This window comes from Chelonus insularis, unplaced genomic scaffold (assembly GCF_013357705.1).
Source record: "Chelonus insularis isolate UGA/USDA-ARS -01 unplaced genomic scaffold, ASM1335770v1 contig_38_pilon, whole genome shotgun sequence".
Taxonomy (NCBI): Eukaryota; Metazoa; Arthropoda; class Insecta; order Hymenoptera; family Braconidae; genus Chelonus; species Chelonus insularis.
Window position 1 is genome coordinate 303379 of NW_023276546.1, and position 21083 is coordinate 324461.

Genomic DNA, 21083 nt, shown 5'->3' on the forward strand with positions numbered 1-21083 from the left:
ATCAAAGTGTAGGGCATTGTAAAGTGATACACTATGTTTATATCACATACATATATTACCCGACACACACATACACAAATTACTCGCCAAAATGCAGGGCACCATCAGTTCTGGATACGGATTGCGCATTTTTTCAATATGGATGACTGAGGTCATCTGCGAGCATAATGCTGTCACCTATCGGAATTTTTTCAAACTAATTTTCCGGAGAATATCATCTGGAATACAATATTTCTAATTATTTCTAAATTATTCAATTTTATGCTATAAATTGATTTTTTCGACATTCAGACAGGTGGCAAGGACTGACGCAAACACGAATTTTGGGCGAAAAACGTATAAAAATAGAATAATTAGTGATTTTTCATCTGAATGATGTGGCCGCCATCTTGAAATTTAAGCGCGGCAAGTCAATTCATAATTTTTTCATTATTCTTTCTAATTTTTTTAATAAAAATATTCACTATATACAAAAAATTGTTGTTTACGTCAGTCCGGCATTAATTCCTCTGTAATTTGGTACCTAATTTTATAGAAATAATAGTAAATTGGCGAAGAAATTAGAAATATCCCGATCCCATGTATTTGGATAGGGGGAGTCAGTTGCCTCTCTGACTTCAGCCCAGCCTTAATACTCTATTTGAAATACGAGTAAATTTCAAATAGATTTACACAATAAATTGAAAATATGTGACCAAATTTTTTATTTCTGTAACTGCTTTGATAATAAAATTTTCAATATGCACAAAATAATTTGTAGCAGTAGAAATATTCAAGCCTATCTCATAATTAACATTAAAATACATATATGTATGTCGAATACAATCTGTTGAGGTATGAATGTTGCAATTGTATTTTTCGATTAAAAGAAAATATATCGTTGCTCAGGCAATGCTCATGTTTATAGTTATCGATCAAACATGTGACTAAACACATGTTGTAATAATCAACCGTACTCGTTGAACTATTTTCATATTTGAATAATTATTTGATTACCTTCAAAATATATTACAAAATAATTATTTACAATGAACCTTGATTTTGAAGAGAATATTACGAAATTAATAACCAAACCAGAGGTCAAATATGAAAATCCGCCTATGTACATATCTAAATTTCGTAAATCTGTCCGAAGAGCATCAGTTCGTGGCAAAAGTGCACATAAAACTTTCGGAATTCCAAAAGTATCGTTAAATCCACCAACCCAATTTCTCAGAAAAAAATCTCGCATTGAAATTAAACGGACAGATATAAAACATAAACATTATCATATTCCTAATTATCCACATGGATTACCTTCCTGGAAATCTCAAAAGCATATTGAATCTTCAGAAAATATTAAAAACCTTGGGAAAAATTTTAAAAAAGAAAATACAATTAAAGTGAAGAATTCTCGTGCAAAAAAACCCAGGCTGTATTTTGCCGATGATCGCTATGGCAATTCTTTTCCACACAAACCAAATAGTTTTTTAGCTTCTGAAAATTCACAGGTATTTTTTAAAATAAATTATCATTAATTAAATCATAATTTTTTGCTTTCATTTAGAATAAAAATTCAATGAATATTCACTTAAAAAAAAATTTACGTCCAAAAAAAGAATTAATGATTAAAAAGAATAGCGAATTGAAAGTACAAAAAAGTACAAAGAATATAAAAATAGAAAAAGCTGGTGAATCATCTAAGAGTAATGAAAAACAAGTTCCAAATGAGAACAAATTGGTTGAAGAAAATATGTGTCGTTATATTACGGCTGAAGAACGTGAAGAATTGCTAAAGGTAAAGAAAAATTTAATAGACATGGTCAATCATTTAATTTATTAATAATAAAAATCACTTTTTTTCTATCAGGGGATGAAAAAACGGTGGGAAGAACTGATGAAGCAATTCCAAGGATTACCATTTTTAACTGATACTCCACCAAAAATTAAAAGAAAAGCAAAAATGGAACAAGACTTAAAACAATTAGAAAAAGATATTGATATGATTGAACGCCATCCACATATTTACGTTTATAATGATGAGAGTAATCATTAATTCGAATAATTTATTTATAAATATAAAAAAGTATTAATATATACACTTTTTTTCAATAAGATTCACTCAAAGTTCTTGCCAAGTTTCAGTGATAGTTTCATCGTCTTTATTAATAATCAAAGTAAATGAATCACCTGTGTTAGTACGTCGTTTTTTTGAAGGTTTTTCACTGACCGCAAGAGTTTCACTGTCTTGTATTTTACTATTCTGCAAATCCCACGATGGTCGAAGAGAAAGATTTCGAAAATTGTCATCTATGTTATCATAGACATTAGCAATTCTACTGTCATATACAGCTGGTAGATCACAATAAAGGCAGTTGACTTCATCATAAATTTCATCAAGTGATGGATGAAATATTCTACCACATACGGTACAATTTCTATATTTCAGACAAGTGATATGAAGTAAAGTAAGAGCACATCGTGGTAATTGATGACCTTTGGGGCAACTTGATGATTTCCATGGTAACTCTGTTATCACTTCGCTGCATAAACTACAAGATTCTATTCTAACCAATTCCATTTTTGTCGTTAAATCAATAGCATGTTCCGCGAGTTTTTTTGTAACACTTCCTTCAATATTTTTATCTTTGCTTGAGAGAAATTCTTCAAGATAAAGACGTAAAAAGTGAATTGAAAGACGCATACTATTACTGAGTTCCTTTCTTTGAGATAATTTTATTATATGAGATGATGCAGCATGAACGAAAATTAATGGTTGAGCTTTAGATATCTCCCCTATAACTCTATCAATCTTCTTTAATATTTTTTTTTTCTTTAAAACGTCTGTTATTAATGTTAACCACATAATAATCCGAAGATGATCAACAGACATATACTTAAAATCTTCGGGAATAGAAGGCAATAATTTTTCTGGTTCTAATTCTTTTGATGCTTTAATTCGAATCGTTTCTAAGCAATTCCAATGAGTGTATAGACAACTGTCTTTTTTATTTAACAGTAGCCAAGGATCCCATTTTTCACCTTTCAAATTAAATAACTGTAGAGAACTTGGTTCCCGATTTATTAAGTGGTCATATAAACAATTAGGACTAGTAACATTTACAAATAATGCATGATTTGGAGCAACAGCTATACCAAGAAATTGAATCTTAGATGTTTTTAAATCATGTTTCACTGGTTCACTTGTTAATTTTAATCCTTTTTTAAAAGTTATTGTGAACATTTGACTATCTCGAGTAATCACCATTGCTTTTTCTTGATCGATTAATGTTAAACCTAAAAATTAAAAATACATATAATTAATTACTATATTTAAAAAATAATTAACAATGATATGAACTAGAAATTTTACCTGATATTGACAACGATGTAAGTTGTATGTGTTGTTGTTTTACAAATTTCCCTTCATGATTTAAAGTCATTACAATAAAAAAAAAATTTTTAATTACAATTATATTAATTTCATTGTTACTTCGACTAAACTCTTTCAAATAGTTAACAGAAATATGATCAGCATTTGGTTCATATTTATAGATAGATTTCTGAGTAATACAATCATCCGTTTCAGTAATGTATAGACCATAAATTTTACCATCGAAAAAGCCTATTATAATTAAATATTTATTGTCACTGAGAGTGATCCATAGCAGTTGAGTAATTTTCACTTCAGTATCGAAAGCTGTTCGGTATGCTATTATAGGTTCTACTTTCATAGAGAGTTCAGCCAATCTCATAATTTTCCAGATCACTAAATCACAGCTTCTATAAGCGGTCACTAAATAACAAAAAACTGTAGATTTATCAAACAATTCACTCCAAGTAACTGTGGTTCCAAGAAGTCTTCTCAAGTTTTTTTTAAATGACTCAGCATCAACAGAATTAACCTGAATATTTTCCGTCTTAAATTCTAATTCATTTTCAATTATTTTCCACCATCGAAAGGATAAATTATAAACAGAGTACCATTTATTTCCAACCTTACAAGTTAAATCTACAGCTCCTGTTGATGTGATTGTTACTAATAAACATTTTGATGGGTTAACTAACTTTTTTGGAGACCAAGCGGCTGCTACTATTCGTGGATTTTGCTCATTTCTTTCATCTAACTTTGGTGTTAATGCTACTTCTAGCATGAATAAATATAAATCTTCTTTATCAAAGTGGTTGATCACACGATTAATAACTGGTAAAAAAGGCTCACATGGTAGGAAACTTGATGCATAAATAAATGATCTTTTGAATTTTGCAATAGGTTGAACACATAATGGATTTGGTTGTAATTCCTACAAGTAAATAAAGAAAACATTTACTTAAGTTTTAATTTGTTAACAACCAAATATCTTATGTATTGTAAATTACATTTTATTAAAATATAATTAAATAATTACTAGTATGTGAATTCCTTTTTCAGTGATGATAGAAATTTGATTATCATCAGACCAATCTACAGCGAAAGTAGCCGTGATGAGCTCATGAAACGTTAGATTATAGATTTCTCTAGCTTCCATATTTATATTTTAAATAATAAAGTAATAATAGACTGATAATTTGCGCAACTAGATGGATAATTTGATAATTTGTTTACGTTCATACAACTTAAAACCGTGTTGATCCGCCATTTTTAAATCACATTCGCATGCGCACTCTGCATGCACTATGAAAACTGCCTTAATAAATGTAGTTGTTACGAGCTGTAGCAGCAGTTGTCATATGAAAACGGATTGTTAAACACCCCCGCGTTCAGTTTTTAATCTACTTCCGGAACACCTGTATAATATGTTTTGTTATAACCATACGTGAATACATCCCACAACAGGGGGCGCGTGATTTTTTAATAATTTAAGCTCAAAATGGCGTGTGTGTTGTGAAGTTGACTAAAGAGCAGGTGAGTTTGATGTTATTTTTTTTCATTTGTTTTTATTCATATCAGTTTGTAAAATTTTCGTTGGAATTGGAGTGTGACACGTGGATAGCGGACAAAGGTGCATCATGATCAGTATATTTATGTCGTGTCAAGGCGTTACCATGTCGGTTTACTGTTAAATATGTCATGCCATGTCAAATATAATTTCAAGGAAAAAACAACATTTAATGTACTTTATTTTAGAATGTTTTTATTATTTTTTATTACATATAAACACTAGGAAAAATGTTTAGTTCAACTCATATTGTTACAAATCTTAAAGAATTATTATTTTTGTTTGCCCGGTAAAATATTTTTTTGCAATATCTTCTACGTAATTAACTCTCACGCATTATGCACATAAGAAAAATTATTACTGATAGTCCACTAGAAAAATTCAGCGATATAATTGTCATATCAATCAATTTTTATAAACTTCGTGATAATTTAAAGATTACCAAATATTTATTATACAAAGATAATTGATTATGCTGTACGATGTTGTAAAAAAATATGTTGGTTTATAATAACACGTGTTTATTGATAGAAATTTTTACATGTTCAGATGATTATCATAGCACATAAAAAACAACAATGATGATTCAAAATATTATTAACTATAGCACTCTCGTACGATTAATGTTTAAAACAAATACGTCAAGAACACTGATGTATTTTTTCTAAACTGAAGGATCATTGGCTTATTAAAGTATGTAGTTGATTATTTTGTCATCAAATCTCTTATCACAACTTGAAGTAGCCTAGTAGGTCTTATCAGCTCGATAAACTCGCCCATATTTATACCAGCATTCGTGATTTCTATAAAGCTCTTAATATTTTCAAATTTCTCTGATAAAAAATTTTTTTTTTTTCTACTAAAGTCTCATATATTTTAAAATGCAATTGGTAGATTTATTGACACAAATATTCCTTACTATTCTAAATTGCTATTAGAATACATAAATATTAACTAATCATTTATCAATAGAAATGATAATTTACTTTAGCAATGTGAAATCATTTTGGGAATATTGAGTTTTTTGTTGCCTTATAATCATATCAAGATATTAGTAATTTATAAATTTCACGTTCTACATTTAATTTCGCAATTAATTGATATCAAAATCAAACTTTTTTTAATTATCATTTAACTTCTACTGTGAATGCTTTTAGATTCACATTATGAGACAGACAATATTATCAGGTTAATTTTCATGAAAATACTATCATGTACATGTCCTTTTCCGTTTTATAAACAATTATTTTCTTTTTTATTTTCATCATCATCATTGTCAACTTAATAGCTTTGAACAAAGAAATATTTTTGTTTTATTGAATATAAAAATAGCATTGCATGAAGATACTATTTAATTTTTTTATCTACGTAAAATGTCTTCAAAATTTTTTGTCATTTCACAGTAACGCATTAACACTTTTATAACATTCCATTTTCTAATTTATCTCTCTTTACTCTTAAAACATATAATAATTTAATATAGACTCTCCAGCAACATTTTTATAATATTTTTTCTCACTCTTATTGCAGAATAATAGTTTAAACAATTACTCAAATGTAAAGCTCATAAAAAATGTACATAAAAAATTATCTACTCAGCTTTAAGTACTAAAATAATCTAGTTGATAAAACGAAATTAAGGAAGTATAAAAGTAACTGTCACAAATAGCTAAAAAAAATATATTAAATTAATTAAATTGGCACCAACTTTTTTTTTATAATTTTTATTTCATTTTTTATAAATATGGTAACTTATCTTGATAACTCACACTAGAGTGATTTCGAGACATATTATTTCTTTATTTTTTTATCTCTATTGCTATAATGCTATTTACTTTATTTTTACAACTATGAAATTTTTACTTAAAATATATCATAAAAATTGTTGTTGCATAAAAAAAATTATTTTAGGCCCAGAGTGTCCTGCCGACACAGAAAGATGCTTCGTGGATGATAGAAGAAGTGAGCAAAATCGCCTTAAAACTCCCTGAGCAGCAAAACAATGTACAATGAGCTACAGCGGGAACCTGCCAGATTGGCATCAGTTTAACTCACCGCAACATGGACGTACTGGAACGTCTAGTGTACAAAATGTTAACTCCAGTCATCTTTTTCTCCCAAGTATAAATCCATCAGCATTGGACACTATTAACTTGACTACAAATGATCGTCAGAGCAAGCATCAGCGTAACGATGTCAGTTACGGGACACGAAATTATCAAGCATCCTCTATGTCAGGATCTACATGTGGCACTAATTCAACATCTAGTGTCCACATGGCCTCGCTTTCGAGCTGCGTAGGTCACTATGGATCATCGCCAACTAGAAATCCGATGATGGAAAGTCTTTCAGCATCAATTGATCCACGAATTCCGCCCGTAGGTTCATTGAATGAGACTGAACTGCCTCATAGGACCAATCAACTCCCATTTAATGCTTCAAACAATCATACAGGTGCTCCAAGCATTCATGGTGGCATGGGTTCCCAAACATCTCCTGTTGGACCTATGTCACCAGGGAGACAAATACCACCTTATGGAGCATGCAAAGGTCCATGTTGTAATCCTGACACAAATATTCCTTTTCATCATTGGGATAAATATAGTAATTATCCTCCAAACCCGCCGTACAGAGATAGCATGCGTTCAGCTAGTTATCATGGAGAAAATCGTCGATTTATGCCAGAAATGAATCTCAGAAAGGATTGTATTGAGAACAAAGAACTTGTTAGTCATGGTTTTGGTGTAGAAAATCGTAGAAGTTATTCAGATTATAAATATCGAAAGGACTTACCAAGAAATTATCCAGCTGCTTCTGGACTCCTTCAAAATTATCCAATACAAAACTATAATTTTCCATCTGATTACCAAAAGTGTCCTTATTCTGTCAAAGAATATCTTAGACGAAGTGGACCCAGTGGTGGGGCATTAATTAATCATCAAAACACAGGAATTGTTAAATATCCAGATCATCAGAATGTTAATATTCAACAAAAGTACAACAATAAACAAATATCTTATCAAAATGGCGCTCTGCCTACTGGAATGTCTAGTTCTGGAAATGGAAACTTACCATCGCCACTTCAAAATTCATATTTTAATCCTCAACTACCTCGAGATATTCCACGAGATTTTCCGCGAGAATATCAAGAAACTAATGCTGTCGGAAATCGGTTACCAACCTCACCATCGGCTGTAATGCATGGACCTTATCAGAAGTATCATGTGTATCAACAAAAAATAGCTATGCAACGATTTTCATTGGAAAATCATCTGAGGGCTATGTCAAGAGTACCAAGCTACCAATCACATCCAAAGTATCAAGAATATTTGATGAGATATCGAGAACTTGTAAGGTTGCAGCAAAATGTCGACTATCAAGGTATGCTTCAAGAAGCACCAAAAATTCCAAGTCCTTCTAATACATCAATACCACCAATAAATTTACAATTCGATCAAAATGGAGTTTTAATTAATTCTAGTTACAATCCCAATCATTTCCATGGTATGCTCAATCCTATAAATTCACTAGGAAACACTGAAAATATTGAAAATGCCGATGCAAATCGGTTGAACGTTAATAGATCATTAGAATCACAAAATCAATCACTAAATCTCTCAAGAGATAATGAAAATATTAATCATGTCAACGAAAAGCACCCAGAAAATTATTTAATGCAAAAAAATGATGGATCTGACTTTGACAACTTAATTGTTAATGTTGATGATATTGATATGTCTCCAGTGACAGCGATATCAGCAGATGTGATAGCAAAAGCAAGAACACCGGGAGAGAAACCAAATCCTAAAGAATTTGCTAATAAACCTGATTTGGACGTCAGACAATTTTTAGCTAATTGGGATGAGACTGAGGATGAAGAAGGACTTGCAACAACATATTCAGAAGAAGTCATAAATAATACCAATACCAACAACAGTAGTACTAATATTAATAGTAATGTTAAAAATAGTGATATGAATAATAGTGATAATAATACTAATAATAACCGCAATGAAAGTAACAGTTGTAGTAATAATAACAATGATAATAATAACATTAATGAAAATGTTAATTCAGCAGTTACCACAAATGTCGCATCACTGACAAAAGTAAACCTCAAAGAAGTGAATCAACAAAAAGTAGAAAAGTCAAGAGAGCCAGAAAATAATTCTGAACAAGCCACAATTGTTAATGAGAATTTAATTGTACAAAGTAATGTTGATAACATAGATGTAGAAGGATTAAAAACAATTGAAGAACTTGCAAATTCTGGTGCTATTGTTCAGTGTATTCAAACTGATACCGATAATATTCCTACAATTCATATAGTTGATCACTTATCTGGTGAATCAGAATTATCAACAATTCAAACAGTTTATGGGGACGTAACATCATTGACGATTGAACAAATTTCCAAAGCACCAATTGAAATAATTAATGAAACGTCTCAAGGACAAGAAACTATCACACTTTTTGAGTCTGATACTGGAGTTTGTATAAAACTTCCAGAATGTGATGTGGAATCAATAAATGCTGGAGTAGAAGGAAGAGTAGTTGTTGAGGAGGTTGTAGCATCAATTATTGATGCATCTGTGGAGATAACTGAGTCTTTACAACCAGCGAAACAAGTTTCAGAAAGTAATAATGAGTCAAGGCCAAAAGATGTTGCTTATGAAAAATCTTTGATGATTCCTCAAGAAAATCAAGCACAAGAATGCAGTTTATCCATTAAAGATCATCAGAATTCAGAAAATTCGAATTTAAAGAAACAGTCTAGCTTTGCTAGTGAAGAATCTCATAATCCTGATGACATCAGTTTACCAGATTTACCAATGTCAGAATGTACTCCAGTTTCGACTACGTTAAACACACCAATCCATTCAGATAGTGAAGAATCTTCCGGTCACATAACAGAACTTTCAATTTCTACTAATCCTATTGAAATTATTCCCAACAGTCCGATAATTAGTTTCACGCATTCTCCAATTAAAATAAATCCATATGAAAATTTGGAGAATGGTAGATTAAATGATAAAAGATCAGAAGATCCATTAGATTTTGATATTCATCGAAATTCTAATTCAAAAAACAAATTTGATAATAATGAAAATAATAAAACAGTAATTGAAGATTTTGAAATTGCGCGAAGATCAAAAAATAATAATTCTACTACTGATGTTGAATCTGAAGAACAACATAACAATAAAGTGCCTTTAATAAACTCTAATACTGTAGAGAAAGATAATAAAACCGATCAAAAAGATGAAGAATTTTATCCATCATCAGACCCTCTTGTTGGAATGAACCAAGAGTCAAACACGGTTTTTAAACGCAATTCAGATAATTCTTCAGGTATTGTTGATATTTCTAATGATATGATACCCAGTGGAGATTGTTCTGGAACACCGGTGAGTAAAATTCTATCATCTGATGAGATTGACACTGGTAAATGTCCATCAATTATTAATACAGAAGATTTTCAACATTCCGATGAACTTGACAAGTTGTGTAATATTTCTTTAGACGATGCTTGTATAATGCCTTTAATCACGGACGAGGGTCAACGAAACGCAAAACTTTCAACATCTATAGAAGATCAATCTTTTAGCAAAGTCATAAATAATATTCTGCCAATTAGCGACATGAACGTGCTGCAGTCTTCGGATGAAGAACCGTTAGATAAAGACGACGATGATTGGATAGAAGTTAAATCATTACCAGAGAGTCCTGTAAATTTAAGCTCTAATGAAATGCTAAGTAGAAGTACAAACTGCTCTGTAAAATTGGTAAACCAATCGAAACATTCCAATGAACATGAGAAACCCGACAGTTCTAGGGATAGCATAAGAAATAAAAAAAATTATGCCACCAACTCATATTCACCGGAGTCTTCAAAATCAGAATATAACTCAAAAAGTGGTAATTGTTTATTTGAAATAAACGAAGAAAATAAACGAGATTCGAGAAAAAATTACGTTCCATCAATTTTTGATATTTCTGGTGAGTCACAAAGTACAGATTTTGATAAATTTGAAAGAAAAAAGCAAGAAGAATCTGAACAAGATAAATCTAAGTCTTCTAAAGACTCTAAAAATGACCAGTCTAGAGAAAAATTATGTAGAAATGAAGAAGATATTTTTAATTTAAATTTTAAAGAAAATTCCAAAAATTATAATTCAATAAAATGTAAATCAGAATCATGGAGTAAAAGTTATACAAAAAAAATCACTGAAAGTTTACAAAATTTACAAAATGAAAAATCTTTTGAAAGTATTTCTGATGCTTTAAAAGCTCTAGACAATTATGAAATGTGTACTGTAACAAAAAGTTTTTGTCGAGCTAATAAAGATACAGATGTACAGATTCAAGTAGCGAATATCAATGTAAAAGAAAAGAATGACAATGATGCTGATGAAGACGTTGATGCAATTGAAATAAAAATAAATGTATCACGAAGTGAAAGAAGCCATGGAAGTAAACAATTGCGAGATAAATTGACTGAAGAAGTATCAGAAGTAATTAGAAAACATTCCTTTTTTCCATTAGATTCTACACTGACTACACCTCGTAAAATATTTAACCAACGTCGAACGTCACTGCCTGATGAATTAGACACCAAGAAACCTAAGAAATTGAATAGAGAAAAAAAGAGACGTAACAGTGGAGGTCATAGTTTTAAAACATCTCGCAGAAAATCAACAGAAGAACGATTTGTGGATGATAATAGAAAAAATCGATACTTTGATATACTTAGTACACTTTCTGAATCAACTATAAATGAATCAATTGTTGAAAAAGATGATTCTAGTTCAACAAATATCAATAAATCTTCTCATCTTTATCCAAATGATTTGGAAAAATTACAAGAAAATGTATCAACAAAGATTTTTAATGATTACACAAACACAACGAATATTGATAATATTGTGGACTCTAAGAAAAAAAAGAATGACTTGACAATAAAAACATCTCTAGAAATAATATCAAAAAGTGAAAATGAAGTTAAACTTAATTGTAAAGAAGATTTTATAAGAAGAGAATCTTTAGAAGAAATAAAAAATGAAAATACCTTTGAAGTAAATAATAAAAAAAAAGACTCGGAACGTAGCGTATCAGAAGAAGAAAAGGAAAAGAAAAATGACTTTAAACATAAAATACAAAATTTAAAATCCATTCCATTAGAAATAATGGAAAATAAAAATAGTTTACAGTTTTGTAGCAAGAAAAAGGAGCCAAAACGAAGAATCTCTATGGAAAGTATGGAAGAGAATAAGAGAGTAGAGTTGAAGAACAAAAAGAAAGATTACAAACGAAGAAAGTCAACAGGTTGTACAGAAAATGAAAATACATTAGATTTTTATCATGAGAAGAAAGAAAGAAAATTAATTAAAAGACTATCAATGGAAAATACAGAGGGTTTTGCAGAAGAATTTAATGACATTAATGAAAATACAATGAAGACGATATCAGCAGACGATGAATTAGATGATCAATTAAAAAATAATAAAAAGGATTCATTGAAGAAGCTATGTGCTCAATTCTCAAAAGATGAGAGTACTTTAGAATCTCACACTAGGAACAAAAGTTTACCTAGGGTATTGTCTACAGAAAAATCAAAATCATCAAATAACATTATTAATGTAGAAAATTTTGAAAATATTATGTCTAAATCATCATGTGATATGAATTTGGGACCATCAGACGCAAGTTTAATTGATAATATTTGGAACAAATCAAATTTTTTAATAGAAAATACATCAAGTTTTGATTTTGACAGTTTTGATTTAGGTCCAAGTGACAATAGTTTCATGAATCTTACCAGTAGAGATGATGAAGATGGAATTTCATCAAGAATGGATGAAGGTGTGCGTAATAGAAGATTGGAAGATAGTGAAAGGTATCGAAATCCATATTCAAATGTTCAGCCAATGGATTTAGATTCATCAGAAATAAATCTCAATTCTGTTCCTGTTTATAAAACTCAAGATGGTAAAATAACGTATAGTTTAAATCCTAAATATACTTATCGAAAGTTAATTCAAGAAGCAAAACGTAAAGATCACTCAATGTTACTAAACTCCATTTATTCTAAGCTATTAAAAACTTATTATGAAAGAAAATCATATAGAAGAAGGCTAGAATCTTCTGAGAACAATGAATGGGAAGATTACAGCCCTAAAAAAATCAAACAACCGTCCTATAATCATGATGATAATGATGATCAATGGGAAGATGAAGATTGGCGAAAGCAAGTAGATACATTGGAAAGTAAATTTAAAAGTAGATGGAGAACTAAGCTTCTTGAGTATGAAGAGTTGACAGACAATCAAAGCGTGATTTATTCTGATACTTCTGCTCCACCCAACTACTCTCCGGCTGAATCTTTGTTTCAATACCAACATCGAAAATATTCACAAATGATGTCGTTCAATAAAAAAACTGAGAATTATCGTATAGACAGTCCAGTTGATTATTTTGTTAGACGACAAAGTGATGCTTTTTCAGAATGGGATCGTGCAATAAATAATATAGCAAGTAGTCCATTAATTAGTCACCATTATGAAGAATTTGAAAATAAAATAGATAACTCAAGAAATCTTGAATCAAGATTATTTAATTCAAATGACTCAAAGTCATTCACGAAGAATCTAGAGTCAATTGAACAAAAAAAAGTCGAAATGAAAGTTCCAGCATTCATTCCTGAATCACAATCTGAAAATAAAATTAATGAAGAGCATTTAAATATTTTAAATGATGAAATGCAGAACAGTAATGTTAAGTCAAATATCCTTGAGTCCATAGATCCTGGTTTGACTGATGAAGATTCAAAAGACGTCTCGAATATTGCTCCAAGTATGACTCCATCTAATGCTAAACCAACAGTTAACATTGATGTTGAACAGGATTCTCAAGCAATGCTCACTGATAGTGGAGTAGAATCATCAACTACTTATGTTGAAGGCCGTAAAAGTTCGAGAAAACTAAATAAAGAATACAAATGGAAAAAAGCTAATCCAAAACTCGTTGAAGAAACTATTATTCCTATTAAAAAACTGAATGATGAAGATTTTTTAAATTTAAAAACTAATGAAAAGTTGGTGGAAAAAAATGATTTTCAAGAGAAGCATCAAGAAAATTGTATTGGAATAGACAAGGCTGTTGAGGAGATTTTTAAAAAAGAAGAAAATAAAAATCTCACTGAGCTTAAAGATGAAAAAATACTGAAACTATCGGAAGAAAAAATAAAACCTACAATTATATCAGATATAAAGTTGAGTGAATTTTCATTTAAAAATATTGTTAAAGACTTTGATAGTAGTGTTTTAAAAGGTTTAGATTTAGCATTTCCTCTTTCACAGAATTCAAAAGCAGTACAGGTTCAGATCAATAGAGAACCTGTTGAGAATGAATTTAAAACTCATAATGAAATGAATAAAATTAAAATTAAGGAGAATAATCAACATTTCATGTCATTTCTTGGGATTAAAAAATCAATTGAGGGACCAATCCGACGTGTGTCGAGTGATGAAATGGAAGAAAGAAAGAATGCCAAAAGAAAAAATTTATTTTTTAAAGATATTAGCAATTTCATTGATACAGGAACATCTTTATCGACAGCATTGAATGGTGATAATTTAGTGCTAGATAAAAATATGGATGTTGAACTCAATGAAGAACTGATAATGGTTAAGAATAAAATTAATGATTTAAATGAGTGGAGCAAATCTAAAGGTAATATAGATAATAAAGTAGAAGACTCAGTAATCGATTCACAAAGTGATTATCATATATTTGAGAAACCAGAAGTTCCACCACTTCGATTTGAAACTTTTAACAGCGTGACTCACAAATCAAATGAAACTGAAAGTAATGGAGTCTCTGTAGAATCAGGAACATCTCAATATATTGATACACTGAGTTCAACTCAATTTGGAAGTGAATGTGCTGAATCTAAATCAGATGAAACTAGTAATATTGGGATCAATTTTTTATCAACTTCCAGCCAAGAAGCTATCGATGCTACTGATTTAAAACAAGTACGACAACATCAAGTATTATGTCCAATCGATGATCAAACCAAGACTAACGAGAATGCATCTGAAACTATCAATAATCAACTACAAAATAAAAATGAAAAACCAAAGAGAGAAGATAAGATTTTTAATTTTTCTGGAAGAATTTCTAGTGAAAGTGAAGATAATTCTAATGCTTTAGATGGATCACCAATCAATGCAATACACATGGAAAATGAAAAAAATAAAATTGAGAATAAAGAAACGGATAAATTGTTGACATTTTCTGGCAGAATTCGAAATGCAGAAAAAATATTTGATGCTCAAGAATCTTTAATTCGTAATCTAGAAAAGGATGAGGAAAAAATTCTAAGCTTTTCCGGACGTATTCCAAGTCCTCCTAAAGCAGAGTCAAAATTGAATATTGTAAGTGAGAATAAATATAATAAAAATTTAACTTTTTCGGGTAAAATAAATAAGGAAGAATGTGGATCTGTTTACAAATCATCAATATCTGATAGAATTCCTAAATTTATTATTAAAAAGACTGACTATTCATCAATATCATCATCAATTTCTCAGGTACTGCCGTCTGATATATCTCAAAAGAGCACTGAAACCAAAGCTTCTTCAAGTCACAAGATTCCTATTCATCCTAAAATACCAAAGATGATTATAAGAAATGTTAAATCTTGGCCTGAAACTCCAACAGTTGAAGAAAATGCTGTTGAATTATCTTTTCCAAAGACTCATGAAAATGAGGATAAAGTTTTTGAAGTAAAAATTAAATTAGATGATAAGAAACAACATGAATCTCGTAAGGATTCCATTAAAAAGTCAATTGGTGTGATTGAATGTAAGGTTCCAAAAATGAAAATTAAACTTGAAGATCATCAACCAAAAATGATCTTTGAGAATGCAAGCATGGAATTATATAGTAATGATTCTGAATCTTCGAAAAATGTACCAAAGCTTAAAATACGCAAAATAAAAAGGTCAAGGTCACGAGAGGAGAAATCATTAATTAAAACTAGTGTTAAAAACTCAGAAGAAGAGAAGCCAGACCGGCAAAATAAAAATAAATCAACAGTAATAACTAAATCGCCTGAGCTGAAACACACAAGTAAAGATTTTGATTCAGCGAAACAAGAAAAAATCCCGAAATTAAAAATTAAAAAACCAGATCCTAAAAAACTGTTGTGGTCTCAATCAGATTCACTGCACAAAAAACGATCAAAAACTCCAGATAATTTTTCTAAAAATTCGAAAAAATCATCAAGTAAACACAGAAATGGAGATAGCGGGAAAAGTAAAGAAAGATCACCTTCTGTAGACAAAGAAAGTAACACCAACTCTCACCAGAGTACCTCTGAGAAAGTTCCGAAAGTGATTATTAAACGCACTTCATCCAGTGCTGAGTTCAAGTGCGAATTGAGTAAAGATGGAGGAGATGCTATTAAACGAGATTCAAAGTGGCAACCAGAGGTTAAATTAGAGCGATTTAAAGTGTTGGATTCAATAGCAAAAGAATCTGGCCAGAAGAAATTCCCTCAAAGAATGTTGGAGATAATTTCTAAACAAACTGAGGTAATCAGAACATCTAAATGTTCCAAAAGAAGTCAATCAACTCGAACATCGTCTGATCCGGATGAAAAAGTTAGGAATAAAGATGATAAAACTTTTAGTAGACATAAAAGAAGACATTCAGATGGTGAAAAACCATTATATCAAATGAAAGAGAGCACACTAAAAATTTTAGATGATGATTCAGAAAGTGAAGATTTTCCAAGAGCTAAAAAAAGAGAAATTTCAAAACAGTTAAAAGATGATTCAACCTTAGATGGATATTCAGATTCTAAATCAATCGAATTAGATTCTAGAAAAGCTTTTGAAAAAACAGCTTCAGATACAAGACAAATGAAATCATGTTTAATTCAGATTCCACTGGAAGAAGTAGCAACAAGTGGGTTTGGATTTTCTACAATCAGTTCTTGTCATAAAAGTAATGAATATGAAGCGGAATCAATCAATGATGTCACTGGAAATGAAACTGATGCTGTGATGAATATTGCTGATATTAAAAACTCAGAAGTTAATCATTTTGAAGAACCGGAGTCAGTAATAAAACTCGAATCTTCAGATGAGAGTCAAACAACTATTGAAATTCTTCCAGCATCTCCGGAAACATTTCGATTGGAATCTGAAGCTCCAACTCCTCTTGAAGGTAAACGAAGAATTGCTAATGGTGATCTAGCACAATTATATTCTGAAGATGCAATACCAACACAATTTGAACTTGAATTGGAAATTGTCGATAATAGTTCAGATTCTTTAGACGTTCCTGTACCCGATGTTATACAATCTGTTAATGAAACTAATTGCTCAACAAATTGCATTGAATCAATAGTATTTGAAGAAGATAAAAGTCCTTGGACATATCAAAATGAAAATGGTCCAGATCATTTTAATAAATCTTTATCTTTGACAACTGCATCAAATTTGCCACAAAAACATGAATTATCTGATCCAACTTTCAGTAGTTCTGATTTACTAGTAAAAGAAGTTTTAGCAGCAAAAGAAACTCTCAAAAGATGTCTTGCAAAGAATAAAATTGAGTCTAGTATCCCAATCGGTTTTTCAAGGCCTAAGACTGCTGCTGAAAAAAAACAAGGAGCTGGCTTCAACTTGCCTACCACTTCAACCAAAATTGACCTTAAGGATCATCGTAACGTCTTCCAAGAGAATGAATTAATATCTGGTGAAAGTTTCCGTAAAGATTCATCGAAATCTCAACATGAAAAGAATGATAGAAAACATTCGAAATTAGATAGAAGTCATAGTTCTAGTGATAAACAAGACAAAAGAAAAAATTTGTCGAGCTGTAGAAGACATGATGAGTCTAGTCTTGATTCAAATTCACAAAACAATCTTTCCTTAATCTGTCATGAATCTATTAAAAGTTTAAAACGATTAAGAGAGACAAATGAAGCAAGTAAACACAATAATTCAAACTCAAAGAAGATAAAAAGCTCAACATCATCGTCATTACTAACAACATCTTACGTGAAAAGTTTGAAAACTAAAGCTTTTTCTAGTAGGAAACATGAATTTGTTAGCAAAGCAAAGAATCCCAATCATTCATGTTCATCACCTTCAGCAAATAATTATAGTAAAACAAATAGTTCTAAAAATATAAAAGTTTTGAAAGCTCAAGAATCAAGCACTGGATCTACAGATTTTATGCCAAAACCTGTAGCACTAATGCCAATTTTAGAACCTGAGAACCAAGCTAATTTTGACGTTAATGAAAGAGATACTTCACGATCGCCTCCAGTAATTACAAAACAAGATAGTCAGGAATTAAGTTCAGAGAGTTTAAAAAAAAATGATAATACAACTGATCTAAAAATTGATCAGATTAATAAAGAATCAGAAGCTAAAACTTTCACTGATATAGTTATGCAAATGGCGTACCATGAGAAGGTAATAAAATATATTATATAGCTTTCTACATTTTAAAAGTTACAATAGTTTTTTTATTTTTACAAGACATTAAACAACATTTTATACATTTATTTTTGAATTTAGTCAATATATTAATCGAATTATTTGTTTATAGGCAACTATAAAACACAAACGTTATTGTCCGTTGTGTGAAAGATGGTTTCCAACAACAGAAAGACATCGAAGACATTTAGATGGATATCAACATCGACATACAGAACTTACACAACGCAGGACCGTCCATGCTCTATTCATGATGTTTACTGGAAAGCCTTGTCCCCGATTATTGCCAGCTAGCATTGTTCGAACTGATTGTGTGCCTGGTGAACTAACTCCATTACAAATTGCTGTTCAGGTAAGTTACGCAATTTATTTATTCAGTTCTTGGAAACAAGCTTATCATTGTACCATGTTTCTTTAACACAATTCTATTATACTTTGATGGTATTTTTCACAATATTTATATAAGTGAAAGTCTTTGATTTTTGAAAAAAATTTTAAATCATTGCTTATTACCTTCATTAAAATAAATAAATGTTTATGTCAATTTACAAGCATTAGTAGTTATAAAGAAATGGATGAACTTTTTTCAGGATGTGGCGATAAGTTTAGAAAAAGCGGCAAAAGATCAGAAAAAGACAATTAATGAAGAAAACAAATAATGTGAGTAATAAGTGATTAAAAGTGATTACTAATTAGTTTTAGAGCCAAAGACATTAGTTAAATGAAAAAGAATCTATTTGTAGAAAAAAAAAACTTTTTAAATTAACTCAGTTCGTTAGGTGAAACAATCAACTCTCGAATCATTCCAGTCAGTTGTACAAAACAATATTACGATTATTATTGCTCGTAATTGTTTTCGTTCTCAAATGAATTTTATAATGAAATGATCACACATCAAATGAATTCTATATACATATTACTTTGACCAGTTATAATAATATTTATATTTATTCTTGTGATTTCTAAATGGATTCATGCATTTGCATACACGAGGAGTATGCACAGTTACACTATTGAAAATATATAATATATTAATATAATATATACATATATATATAAATAAATTTTAACAATGTTCACTTAGAATAAATTAATTGAGAATCGAGAGAGAAAGAGAAAAATGAGTTTAGATTATTTTGCGATTATGCTTGGGATATCAGGAAAGTACTATTTTAATATGCTTTTAGTGATATTTACTTTTTAAAAATTTTTTTGCACATATTTTTTTAAAAGCACGAGTGCCTTACTATGCATAAATTAATTTTCTAGTATTAACAAAAAATTTGCATTTTTTACGATTTTTCAAAATTGACATTTTAATAATGATTCAATAACACAATAATAAATTGTATTGAAGTTTAACAATCGAGATTAATGAAAATTTATGCTAGTATAAAAGTGTTGAGAAAAATAGTTTTATTGCATTTCATAAAATCTATAAATTATCATGTTAGACGGGAAAATAAAGTAAATGAATTACTTACATGTTGAAACAATAGAGACATATAAAAAGTTAATGAGTTAATAAGTAGAGGCACATGTAAGGTATTACTGGTGCATTGATTATTAGCCATTTATTGAGAAAAATATATTTTCATGCATTCCAACTTTGGTTTTAAATAATTAACTGTGTCAAATGCATCATAAAGTTTATAAAGAATCAACGAGCGTACACAGGAAGAATTATTCAAAAAAAGAATGCATATGTTAAATTTGTAGATAAAAATTATTTTATTGAAAAATTTTCCAGAAAAGAAATACTACAGTACTACATGACATATTTTTTGATAAATCAACTTTAAACTACTATATAAAATATAATATACTTTCAACACATTTTTATTATCATATTAGATAGTTGAATCGTTATTTCATTGCCAAAAAATCTATTCTTTTTTAGAATAATTCTTATTAATGTAAACAATGAAAATATGAATCAAAATAATCTAAAAATAAATACCATTGTGACCTTATCATATACATACCTGAGAAAAAAGTATTTATTGAACACGGATTCTGAATTTGAAAGACAAAACTCAATTTTTGCAAAAAATTCTTCTATTTTCGAACATATTTGTGTGCAATACTATTGAAGGAGTGTATTTTTGCCAAAGTACATATTTATAATTTAAAAAAAAAATCTAATTTCGCTAATACCATACAAAGATAGATGATGAAATTTGAAAAAATTTAAAATTATATTGCATAAAATAAACATTTTATTTTTAAATATAAAGGATAGAGATGAATATTTTCTTCACAGACCATATTTATTTAAACACTGAAAGTTTTATTAAAAAATTTAGATGTGTGAATTTAGCGATTGTTGTGTGTTCGATGTGCCTAACATAAATTATTAAAAAAATCAGGTTTACGAAAATTGAGCCTAATATATATATATATATACATAAATATGGAAAATAATATAAATAATATAAATATAATATATTAAATATAAAAATATATATTAATTAAATATGTACAAAGATAATTTTTGTTTAATTGAGTGGGTTTAAATCTGTTAACGAAGAATAATTCATGTGTGCCGTAAATCTAAATATTTATCATTGAGAAAAAAGTTAAATAAAAATAATATAAATTAAAAATTGTATAAATACCGTTAAAGAGGTATTAATAATAAATA

General features: G+C 29.5%; 3 protein-coding genes across 3 annotated transcripts; 2 read left to right on the plus strand and 1 right to left on the minus strand.

Annotated features, from left to right (window-relative positions):
• Window positions 1–932: 932 nt before the first annotated feature.
• Window positions 933–2136, plus strand: LOC118067603 (enkurin). The gene is made up of 3 exons (XM_035084431.1): window positions 933–1490; window positions 1547–1777; window positions 1850–2136. Exons 1-3 carry the CDS (start codon window positions 1029–1031, stop codon window positions 2033–2035), a joined length of 879 nt encoding a protein of 292 aa, XP_034940322.1. The 5' UTR covers window positions 933–1028; the 3' UTR covers window positions 2036–2136.
• On the minus strand, window positions 2008–4762 carry LOC118067602 (uncharacterized). Its single transcript, XM_035084429.1, has 3 exons — window positions 4389–4762; window positions 3353–4283; window positions 2008–3276 (listed from the first exon to the last, which is right to left on the minus strand). Exons 1-3 carry the CDS (start codon window positions 4506–4508, stop codon window positions 2102–2104), a joined length of 2226 nt encoding a protein of 741 aa, XP_034940320.1. The 5' UTR covers window positions 4509–4762; the 3' UTR covers window positions 2008–2101.
• On the plus strand, window positions 4693–19705 carry LOC118067601 (protein PFC0760c-like). Its single transcript, XM_035084428.1, has 4 exons — window positions 4693–4885; window positions 6831–18415; window positions 18552–18791; window positions 19030–19705. Exons 2-4 carry the CDS (start codon window positions 6929–6931, stop codon window positions 19096–19098), a joined length of 11796 nt encoding a protein of 3931 aa, XP_034940319.1. The 5' UTR covers window positions 4693–4885; window positions 6831–6928; the 3' UTR covers window positions 19099–19705.
• Window positions 19706–21083: the final 1378 nt, after the last annotated feature.